Genomic DNA, 22980 nt, shown 5'->3' with positions numbered 1-22980 from the left:
ATATTTACAGAGAGTAGAAGGAAACCTACCAATTTACTATTGGAAGAAGGGGTGTAGATTAAGGAGGAAGATAACTTTGAATGAAATGTTAGCATCATCTTGGTCGAGGGCGCCACGTCCTGTGCCATAAGCAATGCATTGAATCACAAGCAACCAATCCTTGATAGAATCACCTTACCAAGATTCAGCCATTTTCTTTTTGTATAAACAACACGAATTGTGTGATTTATACTGAGGAATGCTGTTGGTGGTAAAGGCTTCTAAAATTCCCTCTGCAAATTCAGCCACCAACTTGAGAGTCATTTATTCTCACACTTTTCAAAGATATGTTGCCATATTTTAGAATGAAAACTGTGTTTCCTTCATGGGGGTCTCCTCCTGTCTGTGAAGAGGGCTTTGTAGAGGAATGCATGTGTTCAAAGGTGCAGAAACACTGTGAGGCCATGCCTCAAACATGTTGGATGCAAACATCTGCAGTTTAATAGAGAGAAGTCTGAAACGGCGAGGTAAGCAGATGGTGAATTTTGTATCTGGAATCCTTACAATTTTGTAATCTCCTAGACCTGGTCCAATACCCTGGAAGGAATGGACACACACTGAGGACTTTCTATGACTCTTCTACCTTGTTATATATACGGTATAGTATCCTATGGCAGCTTTAACAAATTTCCAAAAACCTGGCAATTTAAGGTGAGAGAAATTTATTCTGGAACCGTCTAGGGGCCAGAAATCTGACATTCGTATCACTGGGACAAAATCAAGATGTTGGCAGAGCTGAGCTCTCTCCTGATGCTCTAGTGGAGCCGACTCTTGCATATTGTGTGCACAATGGGATAGTAATATTACTTGCTTCATAAGGTTGGAAGGATGAAAAAATAAGTTAATATAAGTAGAACTATATAAAATTTCTGTAAGGTGAGCAACACCTAATATGTAGGTAATACCAATATTATTTGGATAAGAACAGTGTCCAATCTGAAGTAATATCCAAATGAATATGCTTTTCAAGAATTACTGTCAAGTGTGTCCAAAGCCTAAAGCAATCCATGGGACATTCAGTTCCAAGGATAAGTGCCTCATAGCAAAACACAACTGTTGAGGCAGAACTTAAAAATTATGCCAGTTGTGCTCTGTCCACAGGAGAGGCCTCAGGATACTTTTTGTGAATAATTATCTGAGTGGGTTTCTTTAGTCACATTTTCCCAAGAAATGTAATCACACACTGGGGAAGGAAGGAAGGAAAAATGAAAAGGAGGGGGGTAGACAAAATACCAATATTATAAGTTCTATGCATTTCATTCATTTAACCAACTCTGGTCCTGAACGACAGAATTTAAGGGAGGACTTGGGCTAATATTCATTTAAGATTTAGGGACCTTCTGGAGGAGAGAGTCTCAAGACCCAGAAAGGTCTTCCCTGAGAGTGAATTGAAAATAGTTTGTTTGAAAGACCATCTGAAGGGCAGGCTCTGATGGTGGGTCACTCAGTAACCAGAGTAAGAGTTGATCCTTGGTGTCTCTGCTTTCCTAAAAGATGGGTTGCAGTAACACCTTTGGAAATCAGTGCTTTGAATCCTCTGGGTTCAGAGGAATTTTCTTGGGAAGCTTTCCTTTGCCTAAGTCACCCGCCAATTTCTTCCAGGCCTGCTCCCTCATGCCAGGACTCATTTTGCCAGAGATAAGATTTTTTACTCTTATTCCAAGACAGGAAGGTTAAGCTGAAGCCTGTGATAGTGGGGGGCAGTAAAGTGATGGAACGAGAACAATGTCATGAAAACTCTGGAACCTTTATAGAACCATGAAGGGGCAAAGCAGCCAATGGCTTTTGTTCAGCAGAGGAACCAGTTTTCTAACCTGAGAGAATCTGCAGGTTTCCACAGATCTTAGAAACTTGGCAGCTGGATGTGGATATATTTAGATCTGGGAGAGAAAAGTCAGCCTGTGTTGAATTTGAAACACTTCCAATGGTTGCTTCTTCCCTGTCATAAGACAGCTTATTTGGAGCCTGATGGTGTGGGGAGCCGTCAGCCTGAAGCTGGCAAGAGTTAGCTACCAGCTGTTTTCACTTCACACCAAGATTCGGAGAGTGGCTAGGATCTACTGAAAAGATTTCACACTTCCCTTTCTTGGTGAGCATTCCTCAGTTTTTCCTCAAGGGACAGCTGGCACTGCTGGGATGGAAAAACAGATTGTCTATGTGATGTGCAGAGCTCAGATGATGTTGGTGGGTGGGGGTGGAGGAGCGTCCCGGGTGCCAGGAGTCTAAGTGGTGACATGCCACATTTAGTAGGCTGCCAGCATGTGCATATTTTGTTTAATCAGCGGTTTTGTAAGTCACAGCATACGCTTTGTCACGTCTTGTTGTTTTATTGGTAAGCTACTATGTTTTTAGTGAAATCTTACGTCTTCTCTGAGTGAGATTTACTTATCAGCAGCAGCTCAGCACCACATGTCATGCCCAGACTTTCCTGTACATGCCTCCCACCCCCTTGCTCCAGCACCTTGTCTCTTGCGATCCTGCAAATACAGATTCCTCTTTGAGCTTCCCTATGGGAATGGAGTAGGGGAATGGGCCAGAGAAACTCAGGAACCAAGAGTGAAAAACATTTGTCCAGAATCAGGGATGCAGCCTGTTAAATTCTGGTAAGAAAGGCAGTGGAAGCCAGAGGCTCACAATGGAGTGGGTAACAAAGACTTAGCAAAATCTGGGGGCAGAATCTAGACAGAGATAGAGAAGAGACCAAGGATGCCATCTGCAAGAATAGCATCTGAGGCTGAATTGAAAAGTTTCTGAGTAGGGGTCCTTGTCTGTGCTCCTAGGTTGTCGGGTCCCCAGAAGTATTTGACCACCAAATGAGGTGACACTGCCCAGTTCACCAAAATTAGCTGTCATCCCACTTGACTCTTTGGAACCCAAGTTTTTATGAAGTTCCCTACTTGGCTTATTCTGGGAATTCCCAAGAGGATGCCTGCATGTGCCCCAGGAGGGGTCTCCTGGGTCTTCAAAAATATTCCAACCAATGTAAAACTTTATGAAAGTCAGAGCTATAAGTAAGGGTTTCGTGCTTTTTTCTCTTCTGAAAAATTTAGTCTAAGATGATACTGTGACTTTCTCAAAGGGAGGAACCTAAATGAAGAGGCAGAAGCTTGTCCTTTTTCTAACCTTCACTACAATCAAGATACTTAACTGTATCACAAGTCTCTCTCTTGATATCCCTAAAAAAACTCTCCTTCTCTTCTCCTTCATCCTTAAACCTTTGTTATCACTAATCTGTTCTCTATCACTATAATTGGGTTATTTCATGAATGATTTATAAATAGAATCAACTAGTATGTACCTTTTGATATTGGATTTTTCACTTGCATTATTTCCTAGAGGTTTTCCAAATACCTGTCTTTATCAATGTTTGCTCCCTTTTCTTGCTGAATAGTGCTTGTGGTGTGGACAAAAGGTAGTTTGTTAAACCATTCACATACTAAAGGGCATTTGGATGGTATCCAGTTTTGTGCTATTACAAATAAACCTGCAATAAACTTTTCTTTACAAGTTTCTATGTGAAAATATATTTTTTAACATTTCTCTTAGATATTTGTTTAGCAGTGCTCAGAGCGGAATCTACAGCATTAAATAGCTACATTAGAGAAGAAGATAGATCTCAAATCAACAATCAAGGTTGTTACCAAAAATCTAAACTAAACACAATAGCCGGAGAATAAAGGAAATGATCCAGATAAGAGCAAAAATCAGTAATTAACATTCTGATAGAAACACAGCTTAAAAATTTTATAAACTCCTACACCTCTCAAGAGAGGAATACACATTCTTTTCAAGCGCACATACACATGTACCAATATCAACCATATTCTGAACCATAAAACAAATCTCGATAAATTTAAGTATTCAAATCATACAAAATATGTTTTTGCACCTTAGCTGCAAGCAGAACAGTAATTGAAGCCATCCAACCAAAGATAACTCTTTAAGATGGTCCATAAGATTGACGAAACCTCTGACCCAACTGAAGAAAAAGAGTGATATCCCAATGGCTAATACCAATAATGGGAACAGAGCCAGCACTACAAATCCAAGAGACCTTGAAAGGCACTGGAAATGTTATAGGTAACTTCACATCAACAAATATGGCAATTCATATGAAATAGACAAGTTCCTTGAAAGACACAAACCAAAAAGCTCATTCAAGCCTTCCCATAAAGAAAAATTTGCAAAGAAACTACTTCACTAGTGAATGCTACCAGATATTTCAGGAAGAATTAATGCCAATTCTATGTAAATTCTTTCAATAAATAGAAGATAAAAGAATATTCTCCAGCACATTTTATAAAGTCAACATTATCCTGATATGAAAACCAGAAAAAATACATGAAAAAACTAAGCAAAAATACTCATCATGAACAGAACTATAAAATGTCCTACAAAATTTTTAATATATTGAATAAAGAAATATATTAAAGAATAAACCATGACCAAGGATTATTTACCTCAGAAATATGGGTTGTTTTATCACTCAAAAGCATCAGTATAATTCACCATACTAATAGAATATAAAAGAAAATTACATCTGGATATTATCATTTAAAGGAGCAAATACTCCAACTGTAATCCAGAATTACAAGGTTTTCTCTAGAATTCCTCCTTATCTTATTTGTAATTACATTCTCCCAAAGAGAGAAAACTGGCTCTGATTACCTACAGTATATTTACTTATGTATTTACCCAACTCCAGTATTTATATAGAATATAAATATAGAATATTTTCAGATTGTTATTCTAGATCTTTGTGAGAAACAAACTTACCTACTAGAGTACAGTGTGTGCAGTTCTTTTTTGTCATTAGTGTGTATAAGTATCTGGCCAAAATATTATTTTCCAAAGCCACTTAAACCAGCTCATTTTCCCTACTCTCCTACTATGGTTATTTTGTTTATTGTAAAGGAAGTTAGGTCCATTACGACTTGATAATAAGACAAACAACCCAGTACAAAATGGGCAAAAGATTTAAACAATTATTTACGCGAAAAGATATGTAGATGGAAAATTAGCACATGAAAAATTTCTCAACATCATTCATTATTAAGATAGGCAGATTAAATCACAATGAGAAGGAATTACGTGCTTATAAGAATGGCTAAAATTAGAAAGCCTGACCATACTGAGAATGCTAAATATCTGGAACTCTCAAACACTGCTGGTGGTGATGTAGATAATATTATGACTTCAGAAAATGTGTGGCAGGTTTTAAAACATTAGCGATATGCCTGTTGTGCAGCACAGGTATTCCACTCCTAACTATCTACCCAGGATGGATGAAAGCATTTGTCTCTACAAAAATTTGTACACTAACATTCACAGCAGCTCTATTTATAATACACAAAACTGAAAATCACCCAACTGTCTATCAATAGAAGACTAAATTATGCCATACCCACACAATAGAATTTACTCAACAATGAAAATAAATGAAGTGTTGAAACAAACAATAATATGAGTGAATCTTGAAATAAAATTGCTTAGTATACGAAACCAGGGAGGAAAGCATGCCATGTATTATTCTACTTATATACCATTGAAGAAAATGCAAGTTAAACTTATCTATAGTGCCTGAAAACAGATCAGTGGTTACCGTGGATTGGGGGGATTGGAGAAGTTGAGGGTGAGAAGTAGGGGTGGGAGAGGAAATCTTCATGGTGATGGCTGTATTTATTATAGGGGTTATTTTGATGGTGTCATTGGGTGTATCTGTAAGTCAAGACATCAATATTTAAATGCACTTTAAATATGTACCCTTGACTGCACTTCAGATATACCTTGAAATAGCTGAAAAGTAAAAACAAACAAAACATAAAAGTTATTCATTGGATCAAAGTTTCACTGGGAGGCTGGAGCATCAGGTCCGGACAGCAAGAAAGGAACCAGGAAAGTCTGGCGGCTAAAAGCAAAATCATGTAGTTAGAGCAAGTTGATGGTGAAGCTCCCTGTGAGCCACAACCATTGAACCCTCTCTGCCAGCACTACAGGGACCCCAGCTCCATACACACTGGGAATGATCTCTAATTGCTTCTTCCTCTTTGTGCCACCACCTGGCTGGGTGTCTCATTGTCATACCTCCATCACAATGGAGGATATCCTAGCCTCCAGACAACTGGAAGGTGGAGGATATCTGTCACCTTTGCTTCTGTACTGGGAGCTGTGACCCTGCCTCTCGCCATGACCCACACCAAGGGGTGTCCCTCGACACAAAGGACGCACTCTCATTCTGAGTAGCCAAGAGGGGAAAAAGACAAATTTCTCCCTGAGCATTCACATCAGTCATCGTTTCTGAAGGATTAGGAGCCCTCGAATCCCAGGTGTCTCTCTGATTCACTCCTGTGTATACAGCATTCTGCATCATGCAAGCCTTCCTCTCTACTTGCTTAGGGACACAGCTCAGCTACCCAGTTCTGACCCTTGTGTTATTACAACCCTGCATTTTCATTTGCAAGATGTGTTTCCTCTGTCCCCTGTGATGTGCAACTGTGGCAGACATTTAATCTTAGAGGATGCAGGAGTAGATTAAACTTTATTTTTTCTCCTGATATCTTTCTCTAACCCACTCTCTATTTAGAAGCAGCTTGATCCTGCTTCTAATTTTCCCCAGCACTAAACTGTGTGCTCAGCCAGCTCACACCCTAGTGGTAGTTTGTTTAATCCTCCCGTAGTTACCTAAAAGCCTATTCTTTGGAACAGTGGGTTTTTGTTTGTTTGCTTTCTTTTCTTTTGTTTGTTGTTTTTGATGTTGTTGTTGTAGAGTCTCTAGTTTATTATGAAAGGGTTCTTCCAGTATGCACACAGGAACCAAACTTACCAGTTTATCCTTCCCACTCTGACTCTCAAAGCCATACCAGCAACAACAGAGTTCCTTCATGTTGCTTAGAAGAACCGCAAAACTTTTGAGGTAAAAACGTTATCTACGCACCCTGTGTTTATGACTTTATACATACTCTGGGGCAGTGTGATAAAGTTCTCAACACAGCAGTCTATCCAGATAAGGTCATCAACCAAATGCATTTTCCCAGGGCTAAGAGAGAATCTCACTACACATGAGGGTACTGAAACCCAAACTCCAAAAGCCAGAGCTAGGGTCCAGGGCACTGGTTCTTCTACGGCACCAGCAGGACACATCAGAAGGACTGGGAGGCTTTCAACACTACACCTATAGGACCTCACTCGGAGTCAGAGGGTTTGAGGACACCCGGGCAGTCAGACGGCTCTGCCCCGTGATCAGTTGCAGAAGAATGAGTGCTCAGAGAGCAGGGACACAGGAGGTCGTGGTCATTCCTTGTCTTCCTTTTTTCCCAGTTGTATATAACCAGATATATACGAAAACACACAGTTCGCTTTTATTTATAATCAAATGGGTTCTATACTTTCAAGTGCCTAATTCCCACTTGAAAACTTCGTACTGGATGCTGGTGGCAAGCCGAGATATTAGTTTTCTCTGCATTAAATCCCACACTGGGCTTCAGGAGATAGATTATAAGAGAAAATAAGTCACTAGCATCCCCCTTTGCCATGAGACCAGTAGCTCTGGTCTGCCAGGTATTGATAAAATAAGAGAAGGCAGCAAATCCATGGGGCAAAATCTTATGGGAGAGATGCCTGGCTGAAATACCAGCGCACACCCAGAGGAAGACTGGCGATCTTCAAAATTTTGGCTGCTATTTACAATAAGAAATATATGTTATATTTCAACACTTTTCATTCGTATGAATGCTGAAAATCAAAATTAAAATGTCACAAAACACTATTTACCCGCTTTATGTAATATACTGTGGAGTTTTCTATTCTATTCTCCTTGTGTTTTTCAAATATGTTAGTTATTACCCACTAACTTGATTTAATAATTTCAGACACCAGTAAGTTGCAAGCCATGATTTGAAAAGCGGTGCTTTCAACGATTAATAAAACTGAATTAACGTAGTGATCTATTAACAGGTATTTCTCCCAAGTAGGAATACACAAACATGCCCACAAAAACCTATGACCAAATGCCTGATGAGCTGCAAAACCTTTTACTTTCCTTCATTTTGGTGCATTTACATACAGAGTCAGAGAACAGCCCTGCAGTAAAGAAACTTGCTTAACTTTGCATAACAGTGTTACCTGAACTTAACCATGGAACAAGCATTTCCAAAATATTTGCAGACAGCAAAGTGAAACAAATCTAGGACTAGCTCTTGAAAGAGTGTTTGAATGAATGAGATTCGGGGAAATTTTGCCTTAGACGTGAAGTAGAAATCCATAAATAAATGCAAGTGCCAAGCATGCTCATAATTGTAGCACAGACCTATGCAGCTGGGGTGCAATGGTACCCCCAAGGTGCACGCTAAAAACTACTTGGGAAGGGTAGACAAATGTGGTTTGGTGGTGTCACCGGGTAGACGTGCGTTGTAACAAAATAGCTTCAACGGAGGAGGTCAAAGGAAGACCCGGACCAGCAATCTCAGTCCCACCTTAGTAAGCAAAGAATCGCCAACTACCACTTTAAGCTTAAGCACATAGCAAAGTTTATTTAAGCATAGGTACACTGTAAAAGAGGGAGTGAGAGAAAGAGAGAGAGAGAGAGAGAGAGAGAGAGAGCGCGGGCTGTTTCTGCGAATTGAAAGCAGCATTCTTGTACATGTTTAAGGGTGCTTTTAAGGAGCATTCTGCAGGGAGGCGGGGGTGAGTGACAGGGGATCATTATTTGATTGAAGGTCCTGATCCATGTAACAGGTTTACCGCTGTGCATGCTCTCAGCCTTAAATTGCTAAGAAATGCCCACGGGGTGTGGGGTGGGGCAAAACCACATGGAGATTTTATTATAATGATGGTATAATGAGTTTGGGTTTACTATAGGTCATACACCTGTCTGGTCTGGGCATGCGCAGCCCAGAGAAGTTCCCTTCTGTTACAGTGCCCCTCTAAATGAGGATAAGCTGACCACCACACGACCCTAGTTTTGTCTGTTCTGGGCAGGGTCAGGGGAGAGCCACCGGATGGTTGGGTGCGACTCGATGACTTCTTGTCTTTCTTACCACTGCTACCTCCTTGCTGCTAATGACTGACTGACTACCTAACATTGGTAAGAGGTTTGGAGGTGGAGAGAGAAGAACCCTGTTAAAAGTAAAAGGGGTGAATCACTAAGGTACATTCAGGGATATTAGGATACTAGAGTCACTTGGTTTACAGGTCTCTTATCCAGATGTTCTCTGCGTCTGCGATTGCTATCAAATTCTTTTGTCTCCTGAACACTAGATGGAAGGTAAAATCAATGACAGAGGCACCACCAGAGACACAGGAACCTGTGGGGGTGTACTGATCCAACTGGAGAAAAGGTTTTGTTCTCTTCTTTGGCTCCCAGTGACTGGCATCTATCAGGACAGGTTAAATCCTGATCAGGACAAGTTAAATACATCATTCTTGACGCAGAGGAGGGCTGAATACATACCATAAGAGTAGTGAATACAACAGCCAGCTGGACAACTCCTGCAAGTCTGGAGGCAGTCCAAGGTCAGAAGCAGATGTGGTGTGTGGGGCAACATCCAAGGAAGGAATCTAGGTCTGAAAACAAGCCAAGGTCAAAACAAGAGGCTGAGACAATGAAGTCTTGTTTGCTGCAGTAAACTTCTGTTGGGGTGCCTTTCTGGCTCCCTCCTCTAAGAACTAGGTCTCATCCACAGGTCCTACTTAAGCAGCGAGTGAAGTTCCCATAATAACACCAAGTGACTCAAATTCCTTGCCCCAGTTGATTGGCCTGGTGTGAAGAACCAGGCCAGCTAGATGAAACAGATATTCTCCTGAAAATGGATTTGTTCACTATGAATATAGTTAATCTTTTGAGTCTCTGCAGTGAAGGTTTGGAAGAACTCTAATGAGTTAACCATGTTTGATCATGCTGCATGTACCCAAAAGGCAAGGAAACTGGATCAAAGAGAATGACCCAAACCCAGTGAATTAAAGAAAGAAAATGAAGGAGAGCATATCTTCACTTTCTGACATTTTTCTTCCTTTTTCTAGGCCTTCGTGAGACTTGGTTGTGCCCTAAAGTTGGGTGCATTGAGATAAGGCCATATCCTTCTAAAAACATCCCCTTTTGTTTGAGTGAGTAATAATGTATGGCAGCATCTTATATGTGACTAGCCTAAACTTATATGCAAAGAAGCCAACCTAAAAGAAGCCTGTGCCCTATCTCAGTCAAGGCCCCTTTGAGCTATTAGTGACCCAATAGAGTATGAACTGTGGAAGAGGAAATTGCAGAGAAATCAGGTATTGGATATGACACAAAGTTTCTCATACAAGTTTCATGCATTGGGGGATCATACACAAATTGGAGAACCCCCACTTTATTATACCCAAACTGAGGTGGACTAGTTTCTAGAGAGAGAAAATAAGAGCTAACAATTACTAGCAGGGAGCGACTTTTTTATCAAGTGTTTCAGGAGAAGAAGAGCTCTGGACAGCCTGAAAGGCACTAAATTATGGAGGGTTCAGTGGAGTAGAATGGAAGCAGGGGTAGGAAAGATAGAAACAGCTTTTGTAGTTCTGTTCTATTCTTCTAGATGGAAAGCTTCATGAGAGTTTACCAGGGGAAGAAAATTTATGACGTGGTTCAGGACACAAACTGGTCAGCCATAAAGATTATGAATTTAACAAATGATCCCCTGTGATCAGTATCTCGGGAACTTAAGTATGACCGTAGGTACAGTAGACAATATTGATTGACTTGACAACAGCTATTCTTACATATAGTGGTGTATATCTATTAAGCCCATATGCCTAATTTATCCCTCCACCCCCTTTAGTAACCAAAAGTCTGTTTTCTGTGAATCTGTTTCTGTTTTGTAAATAAATTGATTTGTATTTTTTGTTAGATTCCACATATAAATGATATATTATATGTCTTTCTCTGCCTACTTCACTTGGTATGATAATCTCTTGATCTATCCATGTTGTTACAAATGGCAATATTTCATTCTTTTTTATGGATGATTAATATTCCGCTGTGCATGTGTGTGTGTGTGTGTGTGTGTATGTATAAATATGTGTGTGTGTGTATATATATATATATATGACATCTTCCTTATTCATTCATCTCTTTTTGGACGCTTAGGTTGCTTCTACATGTTAGCTATTGTAAATAGTGCTGCTATGAACATTGGTGTGCATGTGTCTTTTCATATTAGAGTTTTTGTCTTTTCCAGACAGATGCCCAAGAGTAGGATTGCTAGATCATATGGTAACTCTATTTTTAGTTTTCTAAAGACCTCTATATTGTTCTACATAGTGGCTGCACCAATTTACATTCCTATCAACAGTGTAGGAGGGTTCCCTTTTCTCCACACCTTCTCCAGCATTTATTATTTATAAACTCTTTAATGACAGCCATTCTGACCTGTGTGAAGCACTACTTCATTGTAGTATTGATTTGCTTTTCTCTAATAATTAGCGATGGTGATCCTCTTTTCACGTGCCTATTGGCCATCTGAATGTCTTCTTTGGAGAAATGTCTATGTAGATCTTCTGCCCATTTTTTATTGGTTTGTTTGGTTTTTGTTATTCAGTTGACTGTGTTGTTCATATATTTTGGAAATTAAGCCCTTGTGGGTCACATCATTTGCAAATGTGTCTTCCTAGTCCATAGGTTGCTTTTTCATTTTGTTGATGGTATCCTTTGTTGTGCAAAAGATTATAAGTTTGATTAGGTCCAATTTGTTTATTTTTGCTTTTATTTATTTATTTATTTTGCCTTGTGAGACCGACCTAAGAAAACATTGCTAAGATTCATGTCAGAGAATGTTTTACCTAAGTACTCTTCTAGCAGTTTTCTGGTGTCATAACTTATATTTAAGGCTTTAAGCCATTTTGAGTTTACTTTTGTGTATGGTTTGAGGGAGTGTTCTAACTTCATTGATTTACATGAGGCTGTCCAGCTTTCCCAGCACCACTTGCTGAAGAGACTGTCTTTTCTCCATTGTACATTCTTGCTTCCTGTGTTGAAGATTAATTGACCGTAGGTGTGTGGGTATATTTCTGGGCTCTCTATTTTGATCCTTTGATCTATATGCCTATTTTTGTGCCAGTACTACACTGTTTTGATTGCTATAGCTTTGTAGTATTGTCTGAAGTGTGGAGGGTTATGCCTCCAGCTTTGTTCTCTTTCCTCAGGATTGCTTTGACAATTCTGGTTATTTTGTGGTTCCATACAAATTTTAAGGTTATGTGTTCTAGTTCTGTGGAAAATGTCATGGGTAATTTTATAGGTATTCCATTAAATCTGTAGATTGCTTTGGATAGTATGGTCATTGTAACAATATTAATTCTTCCAATCCAAGAGCATGGAATATCTTTCCACTCTGAGTCATCTTCAGTTTCCTTTATCAATGTTTTATAGTTCTCAGCGTACAAGTCTTTCACCTCCTTGGTCACATTTATTCCTAAGTATTTTTTTGATGAGTATTAAAAGGAATTGTTTCTTTTCTTATTCTTTCTGATATTTCATTGTTATTGTAAGGAAATGAAACACAGTCCTGTATGCTAATCATGTATGCTGCTACCTTGCCAAATTCATTTATCAGTTCTAATAGTTTTTGGCTGGAGTCTTTTGTGTTTTCTATATAGAGTATCATGTCATCTGCATTTAAAGACAATTTTACATTTACCCTTCCGATTTGGATACCTTTTATTTATTTCTTCTTGTCTAATTGCTGTTGCTAGTACTTCCAATACTATACTGGATAGAATTGGTAAGAGTGGTCATCCTTGTCTTCTTCCAGATTTTAGAAGGAAAGCTTTCCACATCTCATCATTGAGTATTATGTTGGCTGTGGGTTTATCATAAATAGCTTTTATTATGTTGAGATGTGCTCCCTCTATACACACTTTGTTTAGAGTTTTTTATCATAAGTGAATGCTGAATAAGTTTTTTTAACGATTTTATTGGAGTATAACTGGCTTACAATGTTGTGTTAGTTTCTGCTGTATAACAAAGTGAATCAGCTATACGTATACATATATCCCCATATCTCCTCCCTCTTGCATCTCCCTTCCACCTTCCCTATCCCACCCCTCTAGGTGGTCACAAAGCATGGAGCTGATCTCCCTGTGCTATATGGCTGCTTCCCAGTAGCTATCTATTTTACATTTGGTAGTGCATATATGTCAATGCCACTCTCTCACTTCGTCCCAGCTTACCCTTCCCCCTCCCCATATCCTCAAGTCCATTCTCTATGTCTGTGTCTTTATTCCTGTCCTGCCCCTAGATTCTTCAGAAACATGGGGCTTTTTCTTTTTTTTAGATTCCATAGGGATGCTGAATTTTGTCACATGCTTTTTCTGCATCTATTGAAGCAATCATGTGTTACTTGACCCCTCTCTGCTTGATATTGTGTATCACATTGATTGACTTGCCTATATTGAAACCTCCTTGTGATCCTGGGATGAATTCAACTTGATCATGGTATATGATCTTTTTTATGTGTTCTTGGATTTGGTTTGCTAATATTTTGTTGAGAAGTTTTGCATGTATATTCATGAAAGATATTGGCTTGTAGTTTCCTTTCTTGGTAGTGTCTTTGTCTGGTTTTGGTATCAGGGTGGGCGATTCTCTCTTTTTTTTAATTTATAAGGTGTAGGCTGTTACTTCTCCTCTTTTGTCTCTTATTTTGTTAATTTAGATCCTCTCTCTTTTCTTCATGTTGAGACTGGGCCAAGATTTGTTAATTTTGTTTACCCTTTCAAAGAAGCTACTCTTGGTTTTATTGATTTTTTCCTTTTTTTTGTCTCTATTATATTTATTTCGTCTGTAATCTTATTATTTTCTTCCTTCTGCTGAATTTAGGCTTTTTTTGTTCTTCTTTTTCTAATTCTTTTAGAATTAGGGTAGGGTAGGTTGTTTATTTGAGATTTTTCTTGTTTTTTGAGGAAAGCCTGTAGTGCTAGGAACCTCCCTCTAACAACTGCTTCATCTGCATCCCATAGATTTGGTATGACTGTGTTTTCATTGTCATTTGTCTCAAGCTATTTTTTAATTTCCTCTTTGACATCATAGTTGAGCCATTTGTATCCTAGTAGCATGTTGTTTAGTCTCCATGTAATCATTTTTTTCCTCATTTCTCTTTATGTGCTTGATTTCTATTTTCATGCTGTTGTGATCAAAAAAGAGGCTTGAAATAATTTCTAACTTCTTAAATTTGCTGATGATTGTTTTGTTTCCTAGTGTGTGGTCTATCCTAGAGAATGTTCCATGTGCACCTGAAAAGAATGTGTATACTGTGTGGGTTTGGATTTAATATCCTGAAAAGATAAGTCTAACTGTTCTGTTTTTGTCATTTAGGATCTCTGTTTCCTTATTGATTTTCCATCTGGAAGGTCTGTCCATCAATGTGAGTGGGGTGTTAAATTCTTTGACTATTATGGTATTCCCATCAATTTCTCCCTTTACATCTGTTAGTAGTTATTTTATGTACTTAGGTGCTCCTATATTGGGTGCACATATGTTAACAAATGTAATATCCTCTTCTTGTATTGATCCTTCTATCATTATATAGTGTCTTTCTTTGTCTTTCTTTATGGTTTTTTTTAAAGTCTATTTTGTCTGTTAGGAGTATTGCTACCCCTGCTTTCTTGTCATTTCCATTTGCATGAATTTTTTCCCACCACTTCAGTTTCAATCTATATGTATCATTTGCCCTAAAGTGGTTGTCTTGTAGACAGCAAACTGTAGGTTCTTGTTTTATTAGCCAACCTGCCACTCTATGTCTTTTGATTGGAGCATTTAGTCCATTGACATTTAAGTTAATTATTGTTAAGTATGATTTTATTGCCATTTTAAACCTTGTTTTCCAGTTGATTTTGTATTTCTTCTTTGGTCCTTTCCTTTTCTTTTTGTTTCTCATTTTGTGAATTGATGCTTTTATTTTGTATTATATGTATGTTCTCTTCTTTTTTGTTTTTGTAAACCTATTGTATGTTTTTGATTTGTGGTTACCCTGTTTTTCAAGTGTATTAACCCATTAGTATGTCTACTTGCTTTAGACTAGTAGTCATATAGACTCAAAAATATTCTTTAAAAATAATCTACATTTTCTTCCCCCCCCCCCACCATTTTATGATTTGGATGTCCTCTTTCACATCTTCATGTTTATCCTTTTGTGGTTCATTGTTTTTATCATTGTTTTCACAAATTTTTTCTTATTTTTTTTAAATCTGTGTACTGGCTTAATTAAGTGATTTACTTTACAATTTTGATATTCTCTTTCCCCTAGATTCCTACTTCTTTTTTATAAAGAAAGACCTCTCAATATTTCTTTTAGGAATATTTAGTTTAGTATTGCTGTATTATTTTAGTTTTTGCTTTTCTGAGAAATCGTTTATCTCTCCTATACTGAAAAATTTTCTTTATGGGTAGAGTATCCTAGGTTTCAGGTTTTCCCTTTCTGGATTTCAAGTACATCTTGCCACTTTCTTCTTGCCTACAATGTTTTTGTAGAGAAATGAATTGATAGCCTTATGTGGGTTCCCTTATAATTAATTATTTATTTTTCTCTGCTGCCTTTAGAATCCTCTCTTTATCTTTAAATTTTGTCATTTTAAGTAGAATATGTTTTGATGTAGATCTATTATGTTCATATTGTTTAGGACCCTCTGTGCATCCTGTACCTGGATATCTGTTTGCTTTTCTAGCTTTGGGAATTTTTCATCCATACTTTCTTCAAATATATTATCAATCCCCTTTTCTCATTCTTCTCCTTTTGGGATCCCTATTATGCATAGATTGGCGTGCTTTACATTATATCATAGGTCTCATATACGGCTTTCATTCTTTTTTTTTTTTTTTTTCTTTCATTTGTCTATTTGTCTGCTGTTGTGATTCGGTGATTTCCGTTATTCTATTTTCCAGGTCACTCATTCATTCTCGCATTATTTATTTTTCTAATTATGCCTTTAGCTCAGCTTGGTCTTGGCAAGTGAGTTTCCTAATTTTAAGTGGTTCATCTTTAAGTTTCTAGTTCCTTTTTACAGTGGTCTCCCTTTATACTGATTGCTTTTCTTAATTCCTTTAGTGTTTTTATTACCTCCTTCGTGAACTCAAGATCTAGTAGAATGGAAAGGTCCCGTTCACTGTTTGTTCTTTCAGGACTTCTCTTGTTCTTCTAATTGAGAGTGGTTCGTCTCCTTCTTCATTTTACTTATATTTACTTATATTTCTCTGACTCTCTGTGGTCTTGAAGGGCTAATGTTAAGTGGGAGCATCCCTGTGTAGTCTGCATGAGTCTCATATTTTTGGTGCAAGGGTTGTTTGTTTTAGATGGATGCCTCCATACCTTTCCTCAGTGTGTGCTGGGCAGATTGCCTAGATAAGGGGTGTGATTGTGGTTGTGGTGACCAGAGCCTGCACTTGACATTGAGCAGGTCTCCTCTTTGCTCTGTGGTTGTCACAGCCCTGTTGGGACATGGTCTGCTCCCCAGTTGTTGGATAGAAACCCCCATATCCATTTCCAAGCTTTAGTGTGAGGTAGGCAGGACTGGAGCACTCCTGCTGGGAGAGGAGTCACTTAGTATTCCTCTGCAGGAGCTGTCCACCAGGAAGTGTGGTCTGTGGTGTCACCTGTCACCCTTGGTGTGGCCTCACAAAAGACTGTTGATGGCATTGCCCTTGGCCCAGCCTCAACCACGGGAATGCAGGCAATCATCCTGGGTGTGCCTCAGGGCTTGTGCTCACAAAGCTACCAGCGCAGATCCACAGGCGCACATCCACTGAAATCTGGCTCTGGGACCGCAGGAGTCACATCTGAAACCAAAAGGCATGGTTCTCCAAATACTGCTTAAAGACTTCTGGTGGACTACTAATTCTGCTTAACTGAGCAAATAAGTGTAGGGTCATTTGTGGTATAGTCTGATGGTACTAGACGAATAATTACCCAGTTAAATACTTCCTGGATCTGTAACTCAGAATGTTAATGATAAATGCTTTGCCAAACACTTTTTGCTTTATGTCATGTATTATAGAGTGTTAGAGCTAAGTGTCATTATAGATCATTTAATCCCAATGGGAAATCACGTAAAACAGATACCAGGAAGAGAGTTCAAGGGTTTAGCTCACAGCAAAGATTTGGGGGCTAGTGGAAAATAGGAATAAGTATTAATAAAGCTAAAGGTAGAAAAACATAGATAGGGGGAAGTGTTTTCAATAACTGCCAGTATTTGCAAATCACCTTCCTGGGCTGGAAAGGGCATTAATAGGCTGTCTCTCTTAAAAAACGAGGGGCAGCATAGACACATAGCTAAGAAGAGGTATAGCAGAAATTAAAATCCAGTTTACCAACTTCCAGTCCATTTCCTTTTCCACTTTATACCCATTGTTGAGCTAAAGCTGTACAAAGGATGGTAAAGGTCATAAATCGGTGAGTTACAAAATCAGACCAACCCTGGAAAGACCCCAAGGCTTCCCACATCAACCTGTTGATGTGATCAAAATCCCATCTGCTTGAGAACTTAAATCCTCTTGAAGCTGAAAGCCAAGAGTTTTCCCTCATGCTCAAGTCATTCAGCCCTCCTGGCAACACAGTGCTGAGAGATACGGAAAAGGACCTTATTTCCTTAAGGGAATGTTATTTTTTCTTATTAAACCATTGAGTCCATCTTGTGGTTCTTAGGGGGAAAGATTGTTTACATTTTGTGTTTGATTTTTCGTTTCTGTCTTTTCGGAACTTTTGATAGAAAAATGGCACAAAGGACACTTCCCTAGAGGGGACAATGTTTACGTGTCTCCCTTTCTGTCTTCCGGCTCTCCCATGAGAGTGACCCTCCCCTAGGGAATGTTATCACTTTTAATTTAGTTACAAGTAGACGAATTGATAGTAGTTTGGTATTTTTTCCTCTTTTCTTAGCTTAGGAAAAATATGTGCGCTTCCTTGGTGACGCAGTGGTGGAGAGTCCGCCTGCTGATGCAGGAGACGTGGGTTCGTGCCCCGGTCTGGGAAGATCCCACATGTCGCAGAGCGGCTGGGCCCATGAGACATGGCCACTGAACCTGCACATCCGGAGCCTGTGCTCCGCAATGGGAGAGACCACAACAGTGAGAGGCCACGTACCACACACACACAAAAAAAGTCAATTTTTGAAAAATAGGTCAAAAATTCAGCAATGCCCTCTTCTCATTCCTTCTACCCCATGAATCCAGCCCTCTCCACCAATGTGAGTGACTTTAAAGACAATGGCTAATGAATACGTGGTTTTGCTCTGAGAGAGGAAGAAGAAAGGAGCAGTGCACTTATTGACTATGGATCAGGCTGGGGCTGCTGCCATTGCCTTCATTCATCAAATTGGGATGAAATGCTACAGAACTGCCTTCACTCATTTAGTTTTCCCAGGATTGGGGAACATGGTCACTGACACAGCCCAGAGCCTTGGGTGAGCTCTTATATTCCTTTGCAAGACACACCCATATTTAGAGCGAAGAGACAGATGGAAGTTTCAGTTACCCACCTTAAGGTGTTGGAGGGCAGGATGCTTGTCAATTTAACTATGACAGTTTTACCACAAGAAAGAAATGTGAAAATTCTGTCATTATCAAAAATGAGTTCATATTTCACAATTGTCCTCCAAAGGCATACTTTATTAATCAAGACCTTATTACAATTGACTCACTAGGATAGATTGTTATATCTTTTCAGAGTCTTTTAATCTAAATGGTATCTTTTCCCACAACACTGTGTTTCTCAGGAATTCAAGAAGCATGGGCCATTCTGTGTTTCTGATTGCTATTATTTACTTTTTCTCAAATAATTGTTTTACTGTAGCAAGATTACTTCTCAACTCATGCTATCTATATTTCCATGAAATATTGGTTTTTCACACTTGAATTTCCACTGAGCTCTAAATATAGTTATGGCTTTGCATTTAAATATTTTTCGTGAAGTAAGTTCTTTTTCCTTTGTAACAAAAGAATCTGTTGGTTGTCCTATCCTGCCTGTTAGATTATTTGTGTGTTCTACTGACTTTTGGATTCTGAGGACATGAATCAATTACAAGCTCAGTTGCATTGACTGCATCTCACACAAACTGGCCTATAAAAACCACTTGAGAGTCAGGGTCTGCAGAGAATTCCAGCTTAACGTATTCCCAGACTGACCAAAATAAACCTGAGCCACTTAGCATGTACCTCATCCTTGCCAAAATTGCCAACTCAGAAGTAAACATGACTAAGGAATTTTTCTCAGTATCCCCACATGAAGCTGATCACCCTTCCAAGTAGAATGCAAAAATAAGTGACCCTTCTTCTACAGCTAAATGACAGTTTGCGAGGCAGTTGTCAGTAGCCCAGGGGAGTGAGCACCTTGATGAAGTAGAGATCTAACTTACATGCAATGTAGGATCAGGTCTACAATTTCATCCATCTCTTGCTCTTACCCTTGCTTAACCCTCTCTCATTCTTCCTTTGATTCTGCATCATTTGACTCTAGTCCTCCTAGGCTTGAAATTCCTCCATTGCCTCTTATTATATCACATTATTATTACCCATCAAGGAAGTTCCATCTCTCAGAAGATCAGCAAGGCAAGTTTCCACATTTCATTTTCCTTAAGATTTTGGCTCATCTATTGAGTTGTGAGATGATTATGAAGTTGCTTTAAACCTAGCTACCATGTAGAAGAGGCAACACTGAACCACCGTCTCCTCTTACTTTCATTTCCTTCTCTGACCTCACTTATCTGTGACACTTGTCATCCCCATACTCACCTCCACTTATCATCCAACATTTATTTAATTCTACTGAACAATTTAAAAGAAATACATGTGTATGCCTACAGGAGTGAGCACTTGAGACATCAACCAGAAGAAATACTCCAGTAGATGTGCCCCTTAAAAGTTAATACCACATTTTGTGCCACAGTTGCCTATCAGGGAAGAGTTGGGGAAAGAATAAACTTCACCTGTTCCTGGAAAAAGGGCTGACCTGTTAATGAGAAACAGGCAATATCTGTGGCAATTCCCAGGCTTTGCTGGGAAGAGACTCCTCCCCATGGCGGGAATCTCCTTGAACCAAAGCCAGGCCCTTCCCATGACCCCTGTCCTGGCTCCCCGATCCTGCTATTCATTTCAGTGCCCCTCCCTCAAATCCTCTTATAAAAACCCAGTCTTTTCTGCCCCGACAAACCAGTGCAGATCCCTTGCAAGAGAAGTAAGTAGGTGCTGAGACAAGATGACACCCCTGACAGGGGTTTCACCTCACATATTTCAGGGAAGGTATACAAGGATCCCTGTCCTCAGAGAATGCAGGAGCTCTGAGAGCAGGCAAAGGCAGTCCTGGGAGGCCCCAGGTGTAGTAGGATATATAGATTTTCAGATTCTTTCCAGAACTATGGAAGGGGATGGAAGCCATCAAGATGGATTTATTCCTAAAGAACTAGACAGAGGAAAAGACAAGAGGTACAACAGGGGGTTTCTCATAGTCTCTCTCTGACCACCCTTTTTTTAGTTCTCTGGTTGTCTCCGCACATCACAGACAAAATGATGTCTTCCATGGGCGCCCCCAGCCTGTCCTGGATGCTGCTCTCCTGCCTGATGCTCCTGTCTCAAGTCCAAGGTGAGACTTTTCTGCCTCTAGCACTGGGTTCCCAGTGTTTGCTCAGGGCCAAGAAGAGGAGGAAAGCTCCTGTGTGCCTCCCGTGGTAATGGTACATCCCCACACAACAACACTGCCTGCAATTCCTGCATCATCACCCTTCCTTCTGGGTGACTAGTGGTGGGAGGTACCACAGTGGTCCAGTAACAGTGGGATGAGATGATTCTCAATTTTCAGTAGAGTCTAATTTATGTGGGTATATTAAGGAGGGAAAGCATAGAGTGTCAGTAATGAGATGAGTAGAAGGAGAATGACTGGAGGATCCAGTGTAGAAACAGTCAGCCAAGACGAGGAGAAGGCTTGGACTTTTGAATAAGGCAGATGAATAAAAAGAAAACAGACCATCTCCCAATTACTAGGTCTACTTTATGATTAAGAAAAACTCCTGGAAATATTGACACTGGTGACAGGCAGTCAGGAGTTTGGTGTCACTGCCTCAAGCTGTGGCACCACAGATATTCCTCAAGGTCACCTCCCCACTCCAATCCCCTCTCTCTATTTTGCCCCATCCCTCTCCTTTATTTCTTCCTCGCCAGGGGAAGATTCCCAGAAGAAACTGCCCTCTGCACGGATCAGCTGTCCGAGAGGCTCCATGGCCTATGCGTCCTACTGCTATGCCTTGTTTACAACACCTAAAACCTGGATGAATGCAAACGTGAGTGCTGGGATTTGCAGTTCGGGCTGGTAAGGAGAAGCAAATTAGAGACAGGGTTTGGGGGCTGGGAGTTCCATTCTCTAGAGTTTCTTGAGGGTGGGAATGAGCACCTCATCTTTTGCAAACACAACCCCTTCTCACCTACCTTGTCCCTGCCCTTCCCTCAGTGAGGGTCTCAAGCTCCTCCCCAGTCTCTCCCTTCTCCACACAGATGGCTTGCCAGAAGAGATCCTCAGGAGAACTTGTGTCTGTGCTCAGTGGGGCTGAGGGATCCTTCGTGGCCGCCCTGGTCAAGAACAACTTGAAAACTGTCTCAGACGTCTGGATTGGGCTCCATGACCCCACAGAGGTACACTTACATCCTCTCTAGTCTGTTACCTCCCAGGATGCTATGGCCACCCAGGCCTGCTCGCTGTCCCCTGTGCCTGCCTAGGAAATAACGTAGAGATCCCTAGAGCTTGGAGGTCAAGGGGGTAATTGGAGAATGGAGGGCCTTGAGACCAGCTGCAGAGCTGAGTTCTGTGCAGGTCTCCAGTCTCCAGCTAAGGTTAATCTGCCTCTTGTCAAGCTTTTACACAGTTCACACACCACGTCTTGATTCAGTTTGCTGTGCATCCCTGAGTCTGTACATGCTGCCCTTAGCAAGTGCTAAATGAGTATTTAGGATTGATGCATTTTTCCCTTATAAAACATATGTTGTCTTGGAGGTTCAGAGGGTAATCACAAATGCACCACCAAATGTAGTTCACACAGTGTCAAGTTACTCTGAGGGCTTCTATTCGTCTTTGTGATTATTGACTTTTGAATTTGCCAATAGAAGCAAAGAGTTAGGGATTGTTTCCCAGAGGAGAGCTGTTGGGCCTCACCTGGTAGAGCAGAACTAATTCCATGATGCTGGGGAGGGTAGCAGGTGTTCCAGCTGAGGGAATCGTGCCAGGAGACCTCTAAAGGCCTTTCCACTTCACCTGACTCCATCCTCTGCTCTATAGGGCTCTGAGCCCAATGGCAGTGGATGGGAGTGGAGTAGCACTGATGTGCTCAATTACGTTGCCTGGGAGACAGATCCCTCCACCAGCTCATCCCCTGGCTATTGTGGGAGCCTGTCCAGAAGCTCAGGTAGGAAACAGAGGAGGTCACTTCTTTCCAGCCTTTTCCATCCCCTCATCCCCTATTTCTGGGTCTGGTCTTCAGAGAATCCCCCTGGGATGGAACTGCTCATCTGTTCCCATCCCCTCTCACCTCTCCTTTCTTTCTCTCTCTTTCCCCTGGAGTGGGACCCTGGTGAATTTGAGGGAGAGCGTTTGAGTCCTAGGCCAGAAGCTGGGATGTGTCCCCATTGGTTTCTCACCAGCCTCATTCACTTGAGCTCTTCTGTCTCTTCAGACTTTCTGAAGTGGAGAGATTATAACTGTTCTGTGAACTTACCCTATGTCTGCAAGTTCAAGGGCTAAGTCAGATGGGAAGTCACTAGCCTGAGTCTGGTGTGCAGCTCATCATGGACTTGGAACCAAGAGTGAAGACCTATCCCGGAAAGGGGAATCCTCCCCACACCCCCAACCTGACCCCCTCATTCTGGCCTTCCCTGTCTCTCAGCCTCATTTCAGGCATGTGTGTGTGTGTGTGTGTGTGTGTGTGTGTGTGTGTATGCATAGCATGGCCTGA

At 40.4% G+C, this 22980-nt stretch overlaps 1 protein-coding gene across 1 annotated transcript; it reads left to right on the top strand.

Moving 5' to 3' along the window:
* The first annotated feature begins 1991 nt into the window (after positions 1-1991).
* On the top strand, positions 1992-22776 carry LOC132598237 (lithostathine-like). The gene is made up of 6 exons (XM_060309548.1): positions 1992-2128; positions 20544-20624; positions 21200-21318; positions 21530-21667; positions 22308-22434; positions 22702-22776. The coding sequence occupies exons 2-6, from the start codon at positions 20549-20551 to the stop codon at positions 22767-22769; spliced, it is 528 nt and encodes a 175-aa protein (XP_060165531.1). The 5' UTR covers positions 1992-2128; positions 20544-20548; the 3' UTR covers positions 22770-22776.
* Positions 22777-22980: the final 204 nt, after the last annotated feature.

Source organism: Globicephala melas, chromosome 12 (assembly GCF_963455315.2).
Source record: "Globicephala melas chromosome 12, mGloMel1.2, whole genome shotgun sequence".
Classification (NCBI taxonomy): Eukaryota; Metazoa; Chordata; class Mammalia; order Artiodactyla; family Delphinidae; genus Globicephala; species Globicephala melas.
Note: the sequence above shows the minus strand (reverse complement) of the source record. Positions and strands in the feature narration are given on the sequence as shown.